Here is a 20,386-nt window from a genome sequence, read left to right as displayed (position 1 = left end):
TCTTTGTGTAGGACTGAGTACATTTTTTACTTGGAATGGTTCCTTCTGCCTTCCTTTCACAGTGCCTTAGTGTTGGCGTGATACTGAACGATGAGCAGTTTTGTATCATTGGATATTCTGTTATTAATCAGAACGAAAGAAAAGCAAAAGAGTCATGACTATGGTAGGATGATGATCTTAGTGTTGTGTACTTCGTGCTTTACTGTTTAGTGAATAGAGTAACAAACTTACTGTATGTGCATTGACATCAATGACAATTTTATGAAGATACAGGGTAGAAAAGCAGAGGTCAGTAGCTTCTGAGGAATTCTGCACACTTCTGTGTCAGAAGCTTTTGTGTGTTTACAAATGGAGCAGTCCAGCAATCTTGGACATAAGTTATTACTGAATACTTTATTGGTTCTGTCTTTCATCTTCACTAACTTCTGGAAATCTTTGACTCAATGGGAGCAGCACTTTTCTTAAGAGTTGGTTTGTGATCTTCACCTAAAATCTTTATGGGCAGGGGTTTCTGATGCATCGTGTAATCAGTTGATGACTTGTACTAAAACACTATCTTAGTTTTTAATAAGGTGCTGAAAAAGCTATTTTTCAAGATACTGTTAGCTTCATTTTGTATTCTTCAGGAATGTGTTCTATGCTGTGTTCATTTAAAAGAAAAAGATAGTGAAGGTAGGTATTACTACCTTTTTGGTAGTAATATTTTTGTTACTAATTCAGTGGTATATCTACTTCCTACCTGCCTTCTGCCAGTTTTGGAACAACTTTTCAACTTTTCACAGCTTTTTGCTGCTTCCTTGTTACCTTCCGATCTCAGCTAGATTATAGCTAAGTCTGGGACTAGACTGAACTTCAGTTTTGTTCTCAAGACCTCAGGAAAGAGAAATAAAGCTGTGCTTGAAAACCTGGCCTTCCTGGAGGATACTTTCAGATAACCTTGATACTGAACAGAGTGAGCTGACTTCAGTCAGTTACCTGCTAGCATGATGAAGTTGATCAGAAGCTGTGGCTCAGATTATTAAATGTTTAGGTGGCAAAATCTGTTCAGCTTTTCCTCAAATGTGTATATGCCTACAATCTTTGCAGTTGTGGTGCTAATGATTCCTAGACAGCTGCTTCCTGTAGTGCGTATGAAGTAATCAGGTGGCAGACTTACTCTTTTCCTTGCAAGTGTTGTTTTAAACAATTTTATTAAATATATGCATAATGTAGCCTTTAATTTCATTGAAGGAAGGTTCACCATAGAAGGAACAGAAGACAGTGTAATTGACTAGCATTTATTATGAAGGATTTGTAATTCTTCCTATAAAGAGTACTGAACCTGTAAATGAAAATAATATTGAAATTTCAGTGTTTGGGACCAGGTTTTCAAAAAGCATAGTACAGTTTAAGTACAATTAAGTACAAATTAAGCACAGAACTAGCAGATTTGTAATCATTTGTTGCAATTGCATGTTCAATTGTTCCATACATAAGTTGTATGCTTGCCTTTTTAATAAAGCAATAGAATAATTTAAAAATTTCAATATTAAAAACAAAATACTAAAAACAAAGGCCTTTCTAAATAGTAACCTAGAAATGTGCCCAAAGCATTGACTAAAGAATCACCTTTGAACAGAAAAGGAGAACCCTTTGCTGTTTTTCCCCTTGAAAAAATTAATTCACGAAGTCTAAACAAAACACCTGAATGTTCTCAATTTTCTTCTCATTAAAAAGCTTAAATTACATAAATGGACTTCTGATTTTGAGCTGATTGGAGGGTACGTAGTGTTTCATGTAAGAATCCTGTTACAATCTGATTTGCTTCTTATACAATTTATCATATACTATAAACTGAGCAAATTTATTCTCCCCAAATCCCTGTTTGCTCTGTCTGCAGCTCAGGTTTCATAGATCAGATTTCCTTTTTTAGTGCCTGTTCTTAATTCCATATGTGCTAGAAAAGATGATTATTCACTATTATGGTAATGATTGTCAAAGTATTTTTAAATTAGTGTGCTTTAGTCTTTAATAATTGTATTTTGATTTTTAAAAAGTTTTTAAGGCTGTTAATTGCACATGTATTCACCCTCTAAGGGAACATCATTGGTTTCTTGTAAGCAGGTAGGGAAAGACTGATTCCCTTCAGTGTTTTGGCAGGCCCCAAGCAATGTTCTACTGGACCCTAAGAATGGTTGTATGTTCCCTGAAAATCTGAACAGGAGTGACCGACCTGAATTATAAGAGAAATGTGGTGGTTTGAAGGATTTTATAGGAAGAGACCTAAAGGTGCAAATTTCCTGCATGGAAAGGAAGGGTAAGGGTTGTTGGATTTGGCCTGAGAGTGCAGAGGAGCAAAGACGTGCTAAAGGTGTGTAAAAATTATTTGTTACTGTCAACTGGCCTTATGGTGTTCTCCTTTGGCAGAGAATCTGGGGTAGTTTATATAATTCGACAGTTGAAAGGAGAGAGTCTGATGCAGAAACCAAAAAAGCACGGTGATGCTTCAGGTTTTCAGGTATATTCTGCATTTTTTTTGTTTGTTTGGGGGAAGTTTTTTAGTGAGAAAGCTGCCATTTGCAGAAGAAAACATGTTTTTTGGTAATTATTTGTAAAAGTGAATATATAAGTTAAGTTTTTTTGCAGGGCTGAGGTCTCAGTTTCCAAATTACTTACAATAAATATCTATGGCTTTTGATAACTTGAGTGTTTCATGAGGATGTGAAGTAGTGAAGGGTTTAATCTCCTTTAAGGTGTTGGTATTTGTGATATGAGGGAAGTTTTGCTTCTGTGTATTCTGAGCTGCAGCTCGGTAAAAGGTTGTTAGTCTGCAGAACCTCTGAACTTCTATAGCCTTTCAAACTGCTGAGGTAGGAATTAAAACAGGGAATTTCAGGCCCTGAAAGCCTGGTGTCTACAATCAGAAGTCTATTTTGCTGTGTGCTGTGTAGGCATGAGCAAGTTTCGTTTACGGGGAGGATCTAAATTTTAACTTGAGATGCTGATCCAGCCAATTTATGGTTTGAGTTGCCCTATGGAGGTCTGTCTGCTGTGCTGGGGCATTCAAGATCTTCAGTAAGGTATTTCTGGTGTCTCTAATAGTTGTGGAAATGCTATTTAGGCTCTTATAAATGGAAGAAGGGAACTTGAGTTCTCTACTTTGCCTACCATTTTTAAAACAAAAAAAAACAAAACTATTTGTGTATACTTTAAAATCTAAACCCGGTATTTTCATGGTTGTTAACATTTCCTAGGCTGAAGAATGTAGCTTTACATACAACAAACTTTTAATTGATTTCGGTGCTACTTGTGAATGACCCTGCTACTGAATTAGACAGCATACATACCTGTATTAGCTTGTCTCAGGAAAAATGTAAAAGGTCTGTCTGCTTTGAAAACAGGAGTTCGAGATCTTTTTAGTAATACCATTGCTGTAATGCAATGAAGAAAATGTTAGTAAAATGTGTCTGTTTTCATTCCATCTTCTGTGCAGTGCCCTCAAAACTCGTGGTACCAAACACCAGAGCTTGAACTGCTGCTCTAAGGATAAAACAATGATTTTAGCCAGCAGTGAAATCGGTCTAGGTGAATGAACAACTGTTGAGAGATTACAGGCAGATGATGCATGTGTACTTCGTTGCTGAAGTGAGTCAGTCTGGCTCTGGATTTCAAAGGTAACAAAATCTTTGTTGTTCTTACAGCCCTAACTCTGCTGAAGTCATACCATGCCATTACACAACACCTTAGCCAGTTCCTAGCTCTGCTGTTCCAGTCAAAAGATAAGGCACGAATATATTCTTCTGAATTGCTGTTCTTCACAATGGGAAAGAGCAGAGAAGTAGTATGCCATCCTGGAATTTGTCAGAGCTCTCAACAAAACATGAGCATCCTTGATCTCAAACTGCTGCATGACTTAACTTTCTCTCTGAGTGTGGGTTAATGAGAGTAAATAAATTGTCCCTAAAAAGTATGATGGCTCAGAAAGCAATTATTGAAATAAGCTGTTTTTAATGAATTCTGTCTTGTATCTATCTAGTATTAAGACTATATTGTCCAAAGAAAAAACAAAACAAAAATTAATTTAACGAGTGGTTAAAACAGAATCCAATTGAAAAATTCAAGTAGGACTCAATAAAATAAGACTCAATAAAATAAGTTTGGCGCTATTTCAGTGCTTCTAAGAAAAGCTACCTTAGCTTTCGAGTCACTGTGGCTAGCGGCAGAGATTTTGTAGTAAACAAACATAATTAGACTTGTTTAAACCAGTTTCTTAGCTTGGTTTGACTGGAATCAATGGAGGTGCTGGCATTGGTTTCAGTGGAGTTAGGAAGGGTCTGATGTTGTCTGACTGCAACAATCTTTGGTATGTGATTGGAGCCACCTAAAAGCTTTCCTTTTGTACAGGAATTGCCAGCAAAAAGTGACTAAAAATATGAATGCACTGTTAAAGATTAAAATTGCCATGAGATTTAAAATTCTACAGCTCTACAGTAGGATTAATTTAGTTATGACAAGTGGTTGTGATATGTATGTGTATATATAACATGTGTCTTACTCAAAGTTGCTGCTGTGGGTATAATACCCACAAATCGTGGCCTCTTCTGGATTGGAGCATCTCTGGAGCATCTGAGGCTTCCATAAAGGAGATGAAAATGCAGGGTGTTTTAATAAAGCTCATGTGGTTTAAAAAATTGCACAACTCAGTAATTTTAACTCCTCTGGTGTGTGATGGAGGATTTGTGGAAACATCATTCAGCTTACAAAGGTAATTTGTTAACTCTGCAGTCCAGTCCCTGCTGCGTGTGTGGAAATTATCTGTTATGAGAAACTACTGCATGCAAATTGCCACTGTTTTAAGTGCTTAAGTAACAAGCTTGGAATTATTTTCACAAAGAAGAAACTTTTGCGTCGTGAACTTCAATGCTCACCAAAAAAGGCAATATTCAGAAAACAAACCTTGTAACAGGAGTTTCAGGAGTTATGGATAAAATGATAGTAACCTTCTTAATCTGTTTTCATGATCTGACCAACAGAAATCTGGGTTTATTTTGTTAAACTGGATTTTCCCTGGGCTGGCAAAGCTGGATTTCACTTGATCATTTGCATGCTTAATTGAACATCAGACATGGAAAGGGAAGAGTTTTAAGAGCTCTAATGAGCAATCACAAAGGTAAAATGGAAATGTGTTAGATACAAATGTTTGCATTTAGACTAGTCATACTTCTAAATGCTGGCATGCTGCTTTAAAGGAAAGAGTAGCTGTTGTTTTTATAGTGATAAGCTTCAGGAGTGATAATTATATCTGTATATGTGATTTACCTGTAGCTCCTGATGCCTTTGTACCATCTTCTGTTACTTCAATCTTTGCTTTGTGAATGGCTTCTGAAATGTAAAGACCAGCTTGCTCTGGGGAAAAAAACAAAAACCACCAAGTCAATATTAGCAGTGGCTTCTTGAACCTCACTTTGAACATTTTAATTTTTTATTATTTTAGAATGCTTTTACCTTTTTTTTATATTTCCTACAGGATATAAGAAATGCATAACAGATACTTTATCTGGGCAATTACTTTGACTGAAACTAAACTACCCTGCAGGTTAGCTAGGCCAAAGGATTCCAGTCCTTTGGTGTTTAGCTGGAGCAGCGCTGCCTGCATCAGGATCTGATCCTGCTTTTCAAATACTGATGTGTGCCTGGCCTCTGCTGGTTTCCTTTTTTTTAAATAAATGAAACATAACTACTATTACTAGTTGATCTTTGAAGCCCTTCTTATGACTTCTAAAATGTTCTTAAGATTGCACTGCTTATGAAATACCTAAAACTTACTAGAAGGAATATAATTTTAGACAATGTTTACCTTTCAGGGAACTTATTGCAATAACATGGAATATGTGCTATCAACATGTGAACTGCTGCTGAATACCATATGTCATGTTATCAGCTTTTCTTCTACTGTCATTTCTTTTCCATGGTTCCTTTGTCACATCAAATCCAGCAGGACAGCACAGCATGCATCTCCCTCTCAATTACTTTCTCTGTATCTGGCTTCCATGTTAGAAGATCCTCAATTCTAAGTTTGATTCAGTGTTTTCATAGATGTGTCTTTATAGGTGGATGAATATAGACAGCCTGAACATCTAAATTAGCTCTATATCAAGGACTTCTTAGCTCAGCATGTAGCTGAAATCGTGGGACTGCGTGGTTTTTGTGTCAGCGTTCTCCAAGTGCAGGCAAATCAGAGAAAAGGTTAAAACTCTTGTTTGTCTTGAATCTGTCTGAGCATGTCCTCTGTCACAGGCTCAGGCCACAGAAAAGCATCACTTCGAGGCAATGTAGGAATATCTTTAGAGTGAGATAACACACGAAGGTGGCATCAGGTTACTTCAGCCTAGGGAGGACAGCATGTCTCAGATCTCCGTTGCTGATGGAGGAAGGCAGGGCATGAGCAAAAATGAAAATACAACTGCCTCTTTGATTACAGGGACTTTCCAGGTGACTTAAGTCACTGTGAATAGCCTTTTCTTCCTATTTTTTACCTTAATTTACCTGTTCTTTCATCTTTATGAATATTTTCCTACCACGTTGTCGTGGTTTAACCCGGCCGGCAGCTAAACACCACGCAGCCGTTCGCTCACCCTCCCCCCTCCCTCTCTGGGACGGGGGAGAGAAATGGAGAGTGAAGCCCGTGAGTTGAGATAAAGACAGTTTAATAAGACAGGAAAATAATAATAACAAAAATAATAATAACAATAATAATAATAATGATACAATGGTGATAATACGAAAGTAATAGTATGTACAAACAAGTGATGCACAATGCAATTGCTCACCACCCGCTGACCGATGCCCAGCCTAACCCCGAGCAGTCCGGCCCCCTCCCCCGGCTAGCCACCCCTATATATTGTTTAGCATGACGTCAGATGGTATGGAATACCCCTTTGGCTAGTTTGGGTCACCTGTCCTGGGTCTGTCCCCTCCCAGCTCTTACTGCACCCCCAGCCTGCCCGTTGGCAGGACAGAGCAAAAGGCTGAGATGTCCTTGGCTTAGTATAAGCACTGCTCTGCAACAATTAAAGCATCGGGGTGTTATCAGCACTCTTCTCAGCCTAAGCCAAAACACAGCATTCCACCAGCTACTAGGAAGAAAATTAATTCTGTGCTAACTGAAACCAGGACACACGTGGACAGTGGTGAACTAAATGCTGGACCTGATAGGAGTGGTTTGTTTGAGAGGTCTCCCTAGTTGTGGCTGACAGCAGGGTTACTCGGTGAAAGTAGAAAAAGGGAAACCCCAAACCAACCCTGTCCCTATCAGATTCCTCTTTTCTACGAAGCAACAGCTCAAAATGGAGTTATCAATAATAAATTAGACTGGCTGAACATGATTTGTGTTTTGGAGTTTGTAGAGAAGGAAGCACAATCAGTCCAGCAGGCCCAGGTCTACTGAATCATTCAAATATGCTCTGAGAGTCTACAACCATTGTGTCAATGACCACTTTATATTCAGTCAAGCCTCTTACCTGAAACACCTTTAAAATTAGCAGTGACGGGATCAAATGCATCTCGAATTCCCAAGGCAGAAAAAACTGTCTTTAGGTCAAAAAGGCTTTGAATACTGAACCTGGAATTAAGATGATAGATCTTATTTAAATGCAGCATTCATAGTTTCATAGAGCTAAAAGGTGGAACAGATACAATTTATTTCAAGCCTTTGCATTTCAGCCATCTATTTCAGTATGATCTCAATGCCTTTCATCTGATTAAGCATATTTTCCAGAAAAGCAACTCATCTTCACTTGAAGACATTAACAGGAAGAATCTCTTGCCTCCACCTCTTGCAATCAGCCTGCTGCTCATTCTTCTTGACACATGAACTTTGCGTTTTCCTGTATGTGATTTTATTAATGCCCTATTTAGCTGTAGCAAAAGGGCTCTTTGAAACATTACCAAAAATTAGCTTGGAGGAAAAGGGTATTAATGTACAGATTGTTTTTCAGTGCTTTGTTAATGTGGGGAATGTATTGTAAGGAATGTGTAATGAGGCCCTTCCATGCTGATGGATACAATAGGTGCAGCTACAAAAGGCTTGCTTGTGCCAGATTCCTCTTGCTACATGATTTCATTTGAGTATCTGATAGAAAGTACTACCAGGGATATGTGCATTTGGTAGCAACAATTAATGACTAATGTTCAAAATGTATGGCTGAAAGTTGCTTTGTGCACAGAAAAATGGGTATGAGTTGAAGTGGGGACAAGTTAGTTGGTCAGTATTTTTTTGTAGTATGTAGTAAGTTGTAAAAAATATGCTACTATTGTTTTTTCTAAATAGTACAGAACATATTGAAAAACTTTGGTATTCTCAGCTCACCTCTTATTAAAGGGTTAGAGCTTTTCTGGTTGTGAAGAAGAGATCTCAAAGTATCACTTTTAGTTCTGTTTTGGAGGTTACTCATGCCAGCACTATCACTCGTAATTGTGACAACTGGAGTAGTGAAGCCATCTTTGAGGAATAAAATTACCTAGGTAGAAAAACGTCCATCTTCATCCTCTTTAAGCTGCTGGTCCAGAGCGTTATGGTTTTGGCAGAAAGGTGAGACTCAATCTGGGACAAAGGCATTCTTCTGTGACTGGGAAGCACTATGAACATGCTGAGTTTCTCCCCTAGGTAGGGTAACTCAACCACACTGAAAGGCTCCAGAGTTGCCGTCTGGAATTGGCCTGTAGGTGGGCAAATACAGATCTCATTTCCCCATTGAAGTGGGAAAAAAAAATAACTCTGGAGGTTTTCAAAACATTACCAAGGCAATGACAGCAATGTGATGGTGACTGTTCCTGCAATGCGTGCTCTTTCAATAAGCGTACTGTTCTCTCCGTGATTTCCATCTGTAATACCTTTCACTAAAAATTCATTGCTGAAAGAATTAATGAAAAAAGAGTATACTATTTAATTAAATGAAGCTTACTTTGCCTTATGTTTCCATCTTTACTACCATTAAAAGAAAATATATATATTTTTTCTAATTTCAGGAGACAAATCACTACATTAAATGATAAAGTATTTAGGGTTATACTTATGCACCAAATTTATTAGTTTTGAAAATCTAGGCCTAGAAACTATGAAAATCAAATGAAGGTTTTAGAAAAATATTGTCAAAAGTAATAGCTGCTTGGCTTCCAACCTTGCGATTAGTTATGCAACATCTTGTAAAAAACATCTTAAAGTACCATTTTAATTCTATATTTTGCTGAACAATTAATATGGACATTTCCAGTGAGCTCTGTTAAACAACAGAACAAACCCAATTATCACAATTTTCCTCATTTTTTTCATCTGTTGATCCAATAAATATCATTTCAGGAACATTCAGCAATAGTGTGCAAGGAGTTAAATACAAGTTACAAGTAAGTGACTTATAATTGCCGTTGCGCAGGCTATCCACAATAATCTACTCCCTTTTCACCAAACTGTAGTAGTTTTATCTTTAAGGTTAGATATTCGTGCTTTTTGAGTCAGCAGCTATAAAATAAAACATAGCTAGCTAATGCTCATCATACCTAAATATTTTCTCAGAAATATATAGCTATAGAAAGTCTCAAATACTTCATGTACAATGCTTGTTAGTTTTGCAATTCTATGTTAGATAGCATTCATTAAATGTTGGTTATTCTGCTAGATTAAGTTTTAGACTCTTAGATTAACCCTCACACCATGCAGTGCAGTGAGGGAATTGCACTCATAAAACCAATTCCCAGCACATGGATTCTTTTGCTCTAAAAAGACCTTGTTTGCAAGCAGACAACATTTACATTTGTTGTGCACTGGCCAGGAGTGGTTTAATTTGTGGGCATGCTGACACTTTGAAGCTTGTGTCTCAATTTGTGTTGTCCACAGACCTGGCTTGTTAATTAAAAGAAAACCAAAGACTTGAGATAACTGAGTCAGGATGCTTCATCTTCCTCACTTGAGCTGGTTTTGAGCATCCCATAAGGACCATATATACACATGCTAAATCAGTATTCAAACATAGTCAACAAATCACTTAGGAGAAAAAACAAAACACAACACTAAAACCAACACAAAATAGCTGCAGCATTTAGAAACCATGTGTAAATAGTACTTTGACACTTACTGAGAGCAGTGTTAATTGTCCCCAGGCTGATCTGTTCTGCATGGTCATGTTAAAAGGATAAACAATGTTGTAAGTGCTAGATCAATACAGGCCACAACTAACTCTGCATTTTGGGTGCTGACAGTATACAGCTGCGATTGTTTAATAATGAAGGAAAGTTATCTCGTGTAAGCTCACGCATTTCAGACTGGATGAAGAGGTAACCCAAGTATTTTGGTAACTTCCCTTTTCTATGGAAGTATTATCAATGAACAGGATGGACTTCTTCTATTTAGACAAATGGTCAGACGACAACTAATTTTACACCAAGTTTGCAGAGGCCTCTGAGCACATTTATGCTCAGGTAATGTAGGTCAGCTGCTGAATTCCTGATCACTGGTCTTTACCCAAGTTCTCCATTTATATAAGCCTGCATTCAGTCATTTCAGACTTCTCATTTCTTTGTCTCACCCTACTAACTGTTCAGATAAAAGGTCTGTTCCTGAGCTGATAGTCCCAAGAAACCCACTTGTTTAACCAGATAACTTGTGAAGGAACAAATGACGATGCTCCTCCAGATTTCAGGGGTGGCAAAGATCCTGCAGTGAGCTAGGGATACAGAGTCACCCAGGGCTGAACAACTGTGAGCTGATGTAGTAGTTTACAATCCTCAGCAATGAGGATGAGAAGGCAGTGGGTTTTGGAAAAGGAAACTTGGCACTCCTTGGTAAAGTCAATTAACCTCTGAAAAAGTCAGAATGCACAAGAGGGATGAGAGCTCTCCAAGTCAGAAGTGTGAACATGCTCAGGAGTGGGTGGTCCCAGCAGGAGGAAGAAGCGTGGTTGACACACCATGGGCTTTCTGGAAGAGGAAATACCACAAACAAAGACATAGCAGTACAGGCAAGCTTTCAAAGACTAGAAAAAATGATTCCTTTGCCAGGTTGACTATGGTTCAGAGATAAAGAGGTATAGAAACAATATCTGGCCAACTGCCTGCTTGATGTGACTGTTGACCAGGAAAGGAAAATGTTTTAACCATATAAAAAAACAATAAGAGAAAAATAAAGGATGAATGGTGTTCCTGAACACTGAATTCAATTTTTTTTTTTTAGATTCATCTCCACTTTTTTACTGGAAGCAATGGGAAAGAATTAGTTTGATATATCATCGGATAATGATGGAAATGAGGAAAGAACAAGAGGAATTACAGTACCAGAAATGGAAATGAGGCTTAACCTACTTCAGAGAGACAAATCTGGGGCCTGCATAATTACCACCTCAGAATTCAAAGACAACTTGCATGTGAAATTGCAAGTGTGTTAGCAAAGATTTTCAATAAACCTGTAAATTCAGAGGTTGTGTCTCTAGACAGTAGTCTAGAAAACAAAAGTGTATTTATAAAGAAAAAGAAAGTTGTCTGGGAAATTTTGGGTCTTCCCTTGAAAAGTTTTGAGTATACCCTGGAGAAAAGAATAATCAAGTCATAGAGGGAAATAGGAAGTGAGATAAACTGCAAATCAGGTAGACCCTAGCAAACAAATCTATAATCTTTTTGACTGGATAACTGCCTTGATAAAAAAGCATAGATCCAGCCATGTGATCTAGTTTTAGGTGAAACATTGGACACGGTTTCTCTATGGTGCTATTTACAGGTAGAAATGATGGCAGTTAGAGCCAGAACTGGAAGGTAGCAATCAACTGCTTGAAGGGGCTCCTGTGTTGAAAAGAAGTTACCAGTGGCTTTCCAAAGTGTTGCCAATAATCAAGATTTTCATCAAAGCTGAACAGTGAGGTTACTTTTATCACTGGGGTGGTGGAAATCCAATAATGTCTCAGAAACTCACAAAAAAGGGCATGAATTTATTGAGATCTCCCTCCCCTTGATTTACCCAGGACTCGACTGAAAAAAAAAAATGGAGCGATGAGTGGAAAATCACAAAACAGGTAGGGCACAGCCTGAGTAACACCCAATGAACTAAGCAAGGCATTTTAGCAAAAGCATATAAATACTAAGAGCATAGCATTGAGCATGTATATGACTCAATAAAATTATTATATAAATTTCTGGTTCCTTACTTTCAAGGAAGATTAATTCAAAATGGAAAACTACAGTAGAGAATTGGAATACCTATTTACTGAGGAGATTAGATGAGCCTGGCATCTCACTCAAAAATACATTTAGGAGTAAATATTAAAGATGAAAAAAAATACTAAGTTAAAGGTTATATCTTGCACAATACTAAGGGCTATAAACTAGTCTTGAAGAAATTTAGATCAGGAATTAAAAGGGTTTTTATACAAGTGAGATATTGAAATTTAGAACAGAAGGGAAAGGAGTTTTTTATATTTGAAAAGGGATTGTAGAGTTAAATGGAAGAATTCCGGGTTGCTGAACATTGTCTACAGTATGAATCCTTGTGTCACCAACCTCTATACTCTAAACATTTGAAAGGAGAATACAATGTGTTTATATATTATACAAATACATGTTTGACCTATATTCTTAGTGTTTTAATTCCACACTGATGGCATCCACTGGCTGGATGTAAGGGCCAGAAAAATTCCCCTCCTTATTGTTGCAGAATTTGCCCTGAATATTTTACCCTAAATCCTTGGAGACAGACTATGACCAGAGCACTGATGTTCACAGTGATATTACCCTCTCTCTGGTGCTTACACACCTGAGGGACAGTGATCAGGGTGAGGGGACAGGAAATTCCTTACCCAACCCACAAGCCAAATTGGTAGGGGCTATGACAAGCTTGTTGATGGGTGCTGGCAAGTGTTGGTCTGTTAGGGATGGATGAGGGACAGTAGATGTTTTAGGAACAATGTTGAACCAAGTATGTATTTTGTGACTGGGACTAAGAGTCAATTCAGTCACCCAGTTGGTGTCTTTGTTATAGGTGATTTTTTTTCTTATCATTGTCTCAGCTGGGACAATGGACTCAACTGTCTCAGCTTAGTGCAGTAGCTGTGGAAAACTAAATAAGTAAAAATATTCTGTGTTGTATTATAGAGAAAGTCAGGGATAAGGACAGTTACCGTAGTTGACTTCAGCTGTGTGATGCATTGTGGGCACTTTCAGGATTATGCCCTCCGCCGTGGTAAAAGGCAAGATCTGCGTATCCATAAAGGAAAACTTCTTTAGCCACACGCTTTTGAAGTACATGGTGCTCACCACAGTGACCCGACTGAGTGGCGATGCTGCTCCCTCCAAAGGCAGGCCATGCACGTCCCCATCTGCATGGGAAAGAGATGGGGAGGGGGACACAGGCTGTCCTGTTTGTGAAGAAATAAAGCAGGCCAGGACTGCTCAGCAGCCCAAATGGCAAGAATCATCGTACAACTAGTTACATGGACCTCTTGGTCCATGTCGTCCCCATAATCGAGCTCAAATTTCTCAATGCTGAGGGACATTGTACAAAGATGAAGTAACTAAGTCAACCAGAGCTCATATCCTAATTCTCCCCCTATCCAATGTAATTAGCAGTTCAACTCATCCCACTTTGGGTATCTCCAAAAATTTTGTAGGTGTGATCCACCTTTAACTCATCTGAGTACCACAATACGAACTCCCATTCTAGTACCCACTTCTAGAGCGATAATTTCCTATCTTGAAGCTGGATCACTTATTACAGTCCATTTGAGAAGCACAGATTATTATTTTTTTCAATAACAGCTTTAATGTTTGTGTTAAACACCACATTACATGTTGATGGCCAAATTAACATTCATGTAACTGAAGTCGATGGGGCAAATCAGGGATTGACTTGGTCTGCTGCTTCTAAGGACTTGCTTTTCCAATTATTTTTTTTCATTAACATACAATCTCATTTTACTACTTTCCTTGCTTGTGTGGAAAGCGAACTCTCTTCATTTCCCATTTTGACTTTTTTAAACTCAAGAGCCTAACTGCTGAGCTTACAGCTCGGCACGTTCCCCAGCGCAGCGTGAAGGCGTTCAGCGCAGCAAGCTCCATCCCTGGGGAGCTGGGCTGCTCCTCATTAAAACTGAAAGCCCTGCATAGGATTGCCATTATAAAAACTAGAGGAATAAGGCCATGCGGTTGATGGCTTAATACTGCAAGCTTGTGCTCGCAGATATGCTGGCTCTTCCCTTCCATTAGAAATGAGCAGCAGCACCACAAGAATTAGATTTCCTGGCTGTTGGTCTTGGTTTAGGCAACGGGGAGCATGGTGAGATGCCTGGTTGTGTTTACACTTGTTTAAGTGCATGCTCTCTGGTTATCATTTTACATTTTATCCATGTGCAATCATTCTCGTGGGCTGTTACACTACCTCCAAGGTTACTGGAGATCCACTCCTGTATTTGGGCTGCAGTTCGGTTGGGGTCGGTGAAGTCGGTCTGCTGCAGGCTGCTGTTTGCCCAGCGCGCGGCACGTGCAGCGAAGTGGGGTGAGAGCATCACGCCGGTGGGCATGAAGAAGGAACATGCCAGCTGGACCACCGTGCCCTGGCCAGAATCGGCTGCTCCTTCGTACACTGTGTGCAAAAAATCCTGCACGCTTTGATCTGCCAGGTGAGAGAGAGGGAAAAACCGCAGTTATCATGTTGAGGCCAAGGCAGCAGAGACTGCAGCAGGGCTCAGCAGCTCTCAGCTCTGGTGCTGACACCAGTGCTCTCTGAAAATTACAGCACTGTCACAACTGAAGCACCCTTGACTTTATGGGGTATTACTGTCAAGCACGGTGATGCACTGGGCATAGAAAAGCACTCTTCATGCTGCTGCAGAAAGCACTCCAGCGCAGATATGTCAAATGGGTGATTCAACATCAGGCTCAGACCCCTACATGAAAATAGCTCTTACAGTTTGTAAGGAACATTAAGCTCTTCTGGGCACTCTCTGAGTTCCCGTTAGATCAAGCACCTCCAGCTGTGACTTGCTGAGCTGCCAGTGGTACAGTTACAGACATCTCGTGCCATCGTCAATACCACCCATACCAGGAGGAGCACCTCCCTGACTGCCCCAGGTCTGTCTGCTACCCTTGGCCCTCATTATTATTATTATTATTATTTATTAGTTATCGAAGGACAGTGCCCCAGACTGACCCAGTATTGCCTGGCAATGCTAAGTAGAGCTGCTAAGTTTCCTGATGTGTGTTTTGAAGTACAATTATATTTCACATTTAATATTCAGTTTTTAGGATTTCCTAAGAGCCCCCAGATCCTTTTATAAAAAAAACAAAAACAAAAACAAAAACACCTCCTTGTTAGCTCATAATTCCCAGACTTGAACAGCTGATTGTTACTTCTAAATGCGGAATTTTGCACTTCTCCTTATTGAATCGTGTCCTATTAACCTCACACATTTCTCCAGTTTGCCAGGAGCCTTTTAAATTCTATTCTGGTCTTACAAAATGCTTGTAGAAACTACAAACTCAGCGTTGTTCAAAAATTCAATAATATATTGTCTAGTACATTGTCCAAAAATGAAAATAGTGGAATAGTGCCCCACTCTCCTTTTCCTGGGGAGTTCATGGTAGGCCAATGGTGGGGGCTTCTGTGATGGATACAGGGCTGTGGGGTGGGCCACCAGGGAGGTGAGTTTTCCAAACGTAGAGGATCTTGTGTTTCTAAAATCTCAGAGTTTCTAATAGGCTGAAGGATGGTTTAGCAGCCTTTTCTAGCTGTCAACATTTTGTTCACTCTAATGGTTTGTGGTGAGACAATTCACTCTGAGGTGACCTCCTGAGGCACACACTTGCTCTGCACAGCGTTGACGCCAAACCTCAGACCTCCCATGTATGTGGGTCAGCACCTTTCCCTTGGCCCTTGAAGGAGATGTGCCTACACCCACCCAATAAAAGTCCTGTTGAGTTTGTGACTTGGCATTAAGAAGTTTCCATCAGGTTCCCCTTCCCGTAGATAGACTGCCCTAGGGAAGGGGCAGCAGTCCTTCAGCAAGGCATCAGTGCCTCTGGGCTCTGTGGCACCAGTGGGCCTTTCTGCTTTCCCTAGGTGAAATGTCACCACGTGTCCTAATTTCTGTGTGAAAGCTCAGTAACTCACTGTCATATACAAATGTTGGCCACCATCCTCATGGAGATAAGTACTGGAGATAGATAAGTACTATGCCCTAGCTTCTTCAGGGCCGCACTCAGCTCAGGTGCTCCCCTGCCTCGGCCTGTACACTTGGGGCACCCTGAGCAGATCCCAGGTACCCGAAACCCCAAAGGGGGCATGGCTAGGCTTAAGTTATGGCTCAGGCTGGAAATATTGGTTTTAACACCAGGGAGTGCCTAAGTCAGAGGAAGGAAACACCCTGTTTCCCATAGGCAGAGCTGGAGGGAAGGCAGGCCGGGCTGCTGCCTGGGACATGGACGATTTGGGGCAGATAACCCAGGGAGGATTTTGGTGGGCTGGATCCATCCTGCCTGGACCAGCCTGTCCCAGGCTGATCACCAAGTCAAGGGGAGGATTGTCGTGAGACTCCAGCTCCTAGCCAGGTCCCTGATCTCAACAGGAGACTTCTACTACATCTGCTCAGATTTTCACTAGGGTAGAGGGAAAGCTTCACTATTTCTACCACCCAAGAACCCAGCACGTGCTTTCTAACCTAATAGCTCTCCTCTAATAACCTGCAGGAAGACTAATCACCTATATGAAGGTTGGTAGTAAGACTCAGATCTATTACTCTTTAAGGGATGAAATACTGAACTCCTTGAACAGATGTCAAGAAAACTCACACAGTCTGAGGTGTAAAGTGCTTTCCCTGTGTGTTTTTCATTAGTGCAGGAGTGTTTGGCAAGCTCTCTGGAGGATGTAAGAAATCAAAGATGGTAAATTGGAAGCAGATGTTAATGTGAGGTGTGGTATCCTGAGGTTGTAACTTCAGTCGTATCAAAGTGCTTAGCTAACCAAAGTCCTGAATTCTTACTCAGAGAGCATTTCAAATTTACTTTAAAATACTCTATGATGGATAAAGGAAAACAGCAAGGAGAAAATATTTTAGAATACAACATTTTATCTGTGCTGTCTAGAGAGACATCCCTTTAAACATTGTTTTTCTCAGTACTAGAATAAAGGTGAACAAATCTTCCAAATGTTAAAAGAAGATTACAAGTGCATGTAAGAGCTGATTCTCTGTGAATAGTGAATGAACCATCAACGTTTTCATTGTTTTTAGTCTGCCAAGGTTTTAACCACATCCTTCATTGTTGTGAAAGAAAGGCTGACTAAAATATTAATGCAAATATGGAAGAATGGAATTTTATCAGACATGCATATATATGTAATTTGGTTTTACTCACCTGATAGGAAATTTGTTCAAAGTATTTGATCTTAAAGTGTTTGATTTTGGTCATTTCCTAATCCCCCACTGGAAATTTGCTATTACGACCAATAGTAATAGATCCCATCCTACTTTTCTTCCCACATTCATACATGAATATTACTGAAAGCCAAAACTCATGTGGTTTGTGCCACAAGAGCTAAAGTAGAGATAAAACGTCTGCTTCATATTATGTGAGAAGACAGAAGAAGTCAGACAGTGCAAAAGAGCTAGCAGGTCATTAACAACCTCTGCACTTCTCTTTGTTATATTTTGTGTGGAGGTTTGTGCCTAAATTTCAATGTGCAATGTTCCCTTTAATTTTTTTTTCTTACTTTTTTCTTAATAGATCCCCTACATGACAAGAAGTGTGACAATTACCAAGGTAAAATCCTTGTATGAATTATTGCTGTTTAAAATTACCCTACTAAATCTACAGAAAGGGAGTCTTACAGGCAAGGTGTCATTATATCACCTGCTCACGGTATAGAGACACTGTCCTTGTGTCAGTACACGTATCTGTATCTGTCTATATCAAACAGAGTCAGCTCTTACTGCTGTGCCGGTTTTGAATATCAATGATATAGAGGATGGTAACGATGGCTGAGGCAGGCTACAGGATAGTTCTGAAATTCCTGTAGGTCTTACCCTTAGTCTTCAGATGCTGAAAGTAAATTTTATGCTGAGGGATAATGGTGTCATCTCTATACATAAGCCTTGTATGTAAGCTGCAAATTTTGAAGATGAGGCAGTCATCCACTTCTCATAAACATTGTGCCCATCATGCAAAATAGTTTTTGCCATGTGGTGTGAGATGGTAGGATAATCCAGAGTTAAAATGAAAACAGCATCCTTCAATTCAGCTCTCTTAATGCTGGATCCTGAGACATCTGCCTTTTCCATATCTCTTCCAGATTCCCAGTGAGAATTTTATTTTAGCCTGCTCTCAGGGAAAGATGCAATTGTACCACCCGTCTGTCAGCATATCTCACTGTCTGCCAACTTCCTTCTGCTAACTTTTCATCTTTTTGGCTAGTTGTAGTAACATTAGGAATAGGGCTAAAGTCATAAAGATAATTCAGTTTCTATCAAATTCATAAAATTTCTGAGTGGGATAGGAGACAAATTACTATCTTCTTCCTATCATCTCCTTGTAGGGGACATGGTGGAGACCAGGACACAACAGGAACCAGAAAGCCCTAGGAAAACAGGCTCACTTCTGCTTTTCATGGGAGTACCTTTTCTAGGTATAATTGAACTTCAGTGAAGTAAAACAGTGAGCATCACCCCAAAAGAAGGAGGAATAATAACGTGTGCATCTGCTACTAAGTGTCCTTTATCCATCTGATACCTGTCTATCAAATGTGGAGAAAACATTTCTAAATTACATCTTTGCTGTGAGACAGAAGAAAAAGAAGTTTATGATGTTTGCTGTCACTGTCTTCTAAGTAAAGCTGTGAATTTTCTGCAAAACATAAGGCAAGAAGTATTTTTTAAGCAGTACATTACCATGAATGTTGTATCCTAGGGCATCCTGCAGCTCTGTAAAGGTGTTTCCTTGGGCTCCAAACTGCAGCAGCTCCAAAGAAATGGCCACGCTTGCTGGGGAAACCACCAGGTTGGTTCTGTTCTCTGCTCCGGAGATGTGGCGATAGAGATTGATAGCAAAGTCAGTCTTCAGGTCTCTCAGCTCATCGTAGGAAATGCAGTTACCCTGCTTTAAGCAGCAAGCAGACAGGACGGATACAGAGAAGATAATGGGCAACATGAAGGCGAGCTGGGAATGCTCTCCGCCAGATAACCATACCTGCAATTAGTAACACAGATATTTAGAGAAAATAATGATCACTAGTAAAATACCTGGCCAGATCTTGTTGCCATGAAAAAATGGGGTGCAGGGATATGCTGACGACTGTTGGCTAAGAAGAACCAAGCTTTTCCCGGGTGCTGTACCCATATAGGATGTTTGGCCATCACAGCACACACTGTACTCCTCTATTAAAAAGCCAGCAACCTGCACACATGATGGGACACCTCGGTGGAAGCTGTGTGTTCTCCGTGCTGCCAAGCACCCACAGCTCCTTTCCGTCCCCAGCAGAAAAAGGGTCACGTCCAGCACTCCCAGAGGGAAATCTGCCCCCCACGAGGGGCAGGTGTTCAGCTGGAGGCTCCGGGATGGGGTTTCAATCCACGTTTGCAAACGGCTGTCTTCAGGTTTTCCCCCCAGATATTCCTTCCATGCAATTTATCCCAGGGGAAAAAAAAAAAAAAAAAAGGTTGTATTTGCAAAAGGCTCCAGTACCTGCAGCACGAAATCAATGCTTTGGATTTTTATGGGAAATTGAGCATTGGTCAGTGCTATATTAAGAGATACTTAGATTTGTATTTAAAGGAAAAAAAATGCTAAAATGACAGAATAGCATTCTTTTACATCAGTTTGCCCCTTGAACAACGTATGCAAATATATTTTTAGAAATATTGCGCCTTCTTTCACTTGAGGATTTCCTACAAATCTTTCTCCATGCCCTTTGCTCTAGAGAGCGCCTCTAATGCCTCGCGTTTACTCACAGTTAGCTCTGTTAAATTGTCTTGCCTTTCTGTGTCCTTCTGGGTGTCTGAATGGAAGCTGCCTATGTACGTCTTGTCTCCTTCTTTAATAGGTAGTGGAGTAAGGACTGGGTCATGAGACTGCCTTTAAAGGGATACTCAGTGACCAGAGTCTCTGTCGGCGATGTCTGTACCACTCTGTCCAAATTCCTGTAGGCTACAAGCTCTATAGAGAGCCAGGCAAAGCAGCATGCCACGGACCAGCAAATCCAAGGCAAGGAACAAAAAGGTACACATGGAGATAGAGCCAGCAGCTCCCTTCCAAGCCCTGCTCAAGCCTCATGAGACTTGTGACCTGCTGGTACCAAGCAAGGAATCTCCTATCTCTCTTCCCACCCCCCTCCTGCTTTTATATGAATTCCATTGATTCCTCTGCCACAAAGGGGAAGAGAAAG

General features: G+C 40.0%; 1 protein-coding gene across 1 annotated transcript; it reads right to left on the bottom strand.

Annotated features, from left to right (window-relative positions):
• Positions 1-3,282: 3,282 nt before the first annotated feature.
• SERPINE3 (serpin family E member 3) lies at positions 3,283-19,183 on the bottom strand. Its single transcript, XM_072032574.1, is given in 7 exon segments — positions 3,283-3,410; positions 5,299-5,385; positions 7,500-7,600; positions 8,499-8,697; positions 13,137-13,334; positions 14,393-14,626; positions 18,894-19,183. Coding segments are annotated over 7 exon segments (1,206 nt in total). The 5' UTR covers positions 19,153-19,183.
• Positions 19,184-20,386: the final 1,203 nt, after the last annotated feature.

Source organism: Anas platyrhynchos, chromosome 1 (assembly GCF_047663525.1).
Source record: "Anas platyrhynchos isolate ZD024472 breed Pekin duck chromosome 1, IASCAAS_PekinDuck_T2T, whole genome shotgun sequence".
NCBI classification, from domain to species: domain Eukaryota; kingdom Metazoa; phylum Chordata; class Aves; order Anseriformes; family Anatidae; genus Anas; species Anas platyrhynchos.
Note: the sequence above shows the minus strand (reverse complement) of the source record. Positions and strands in the feature narration are given on the sequence as shown.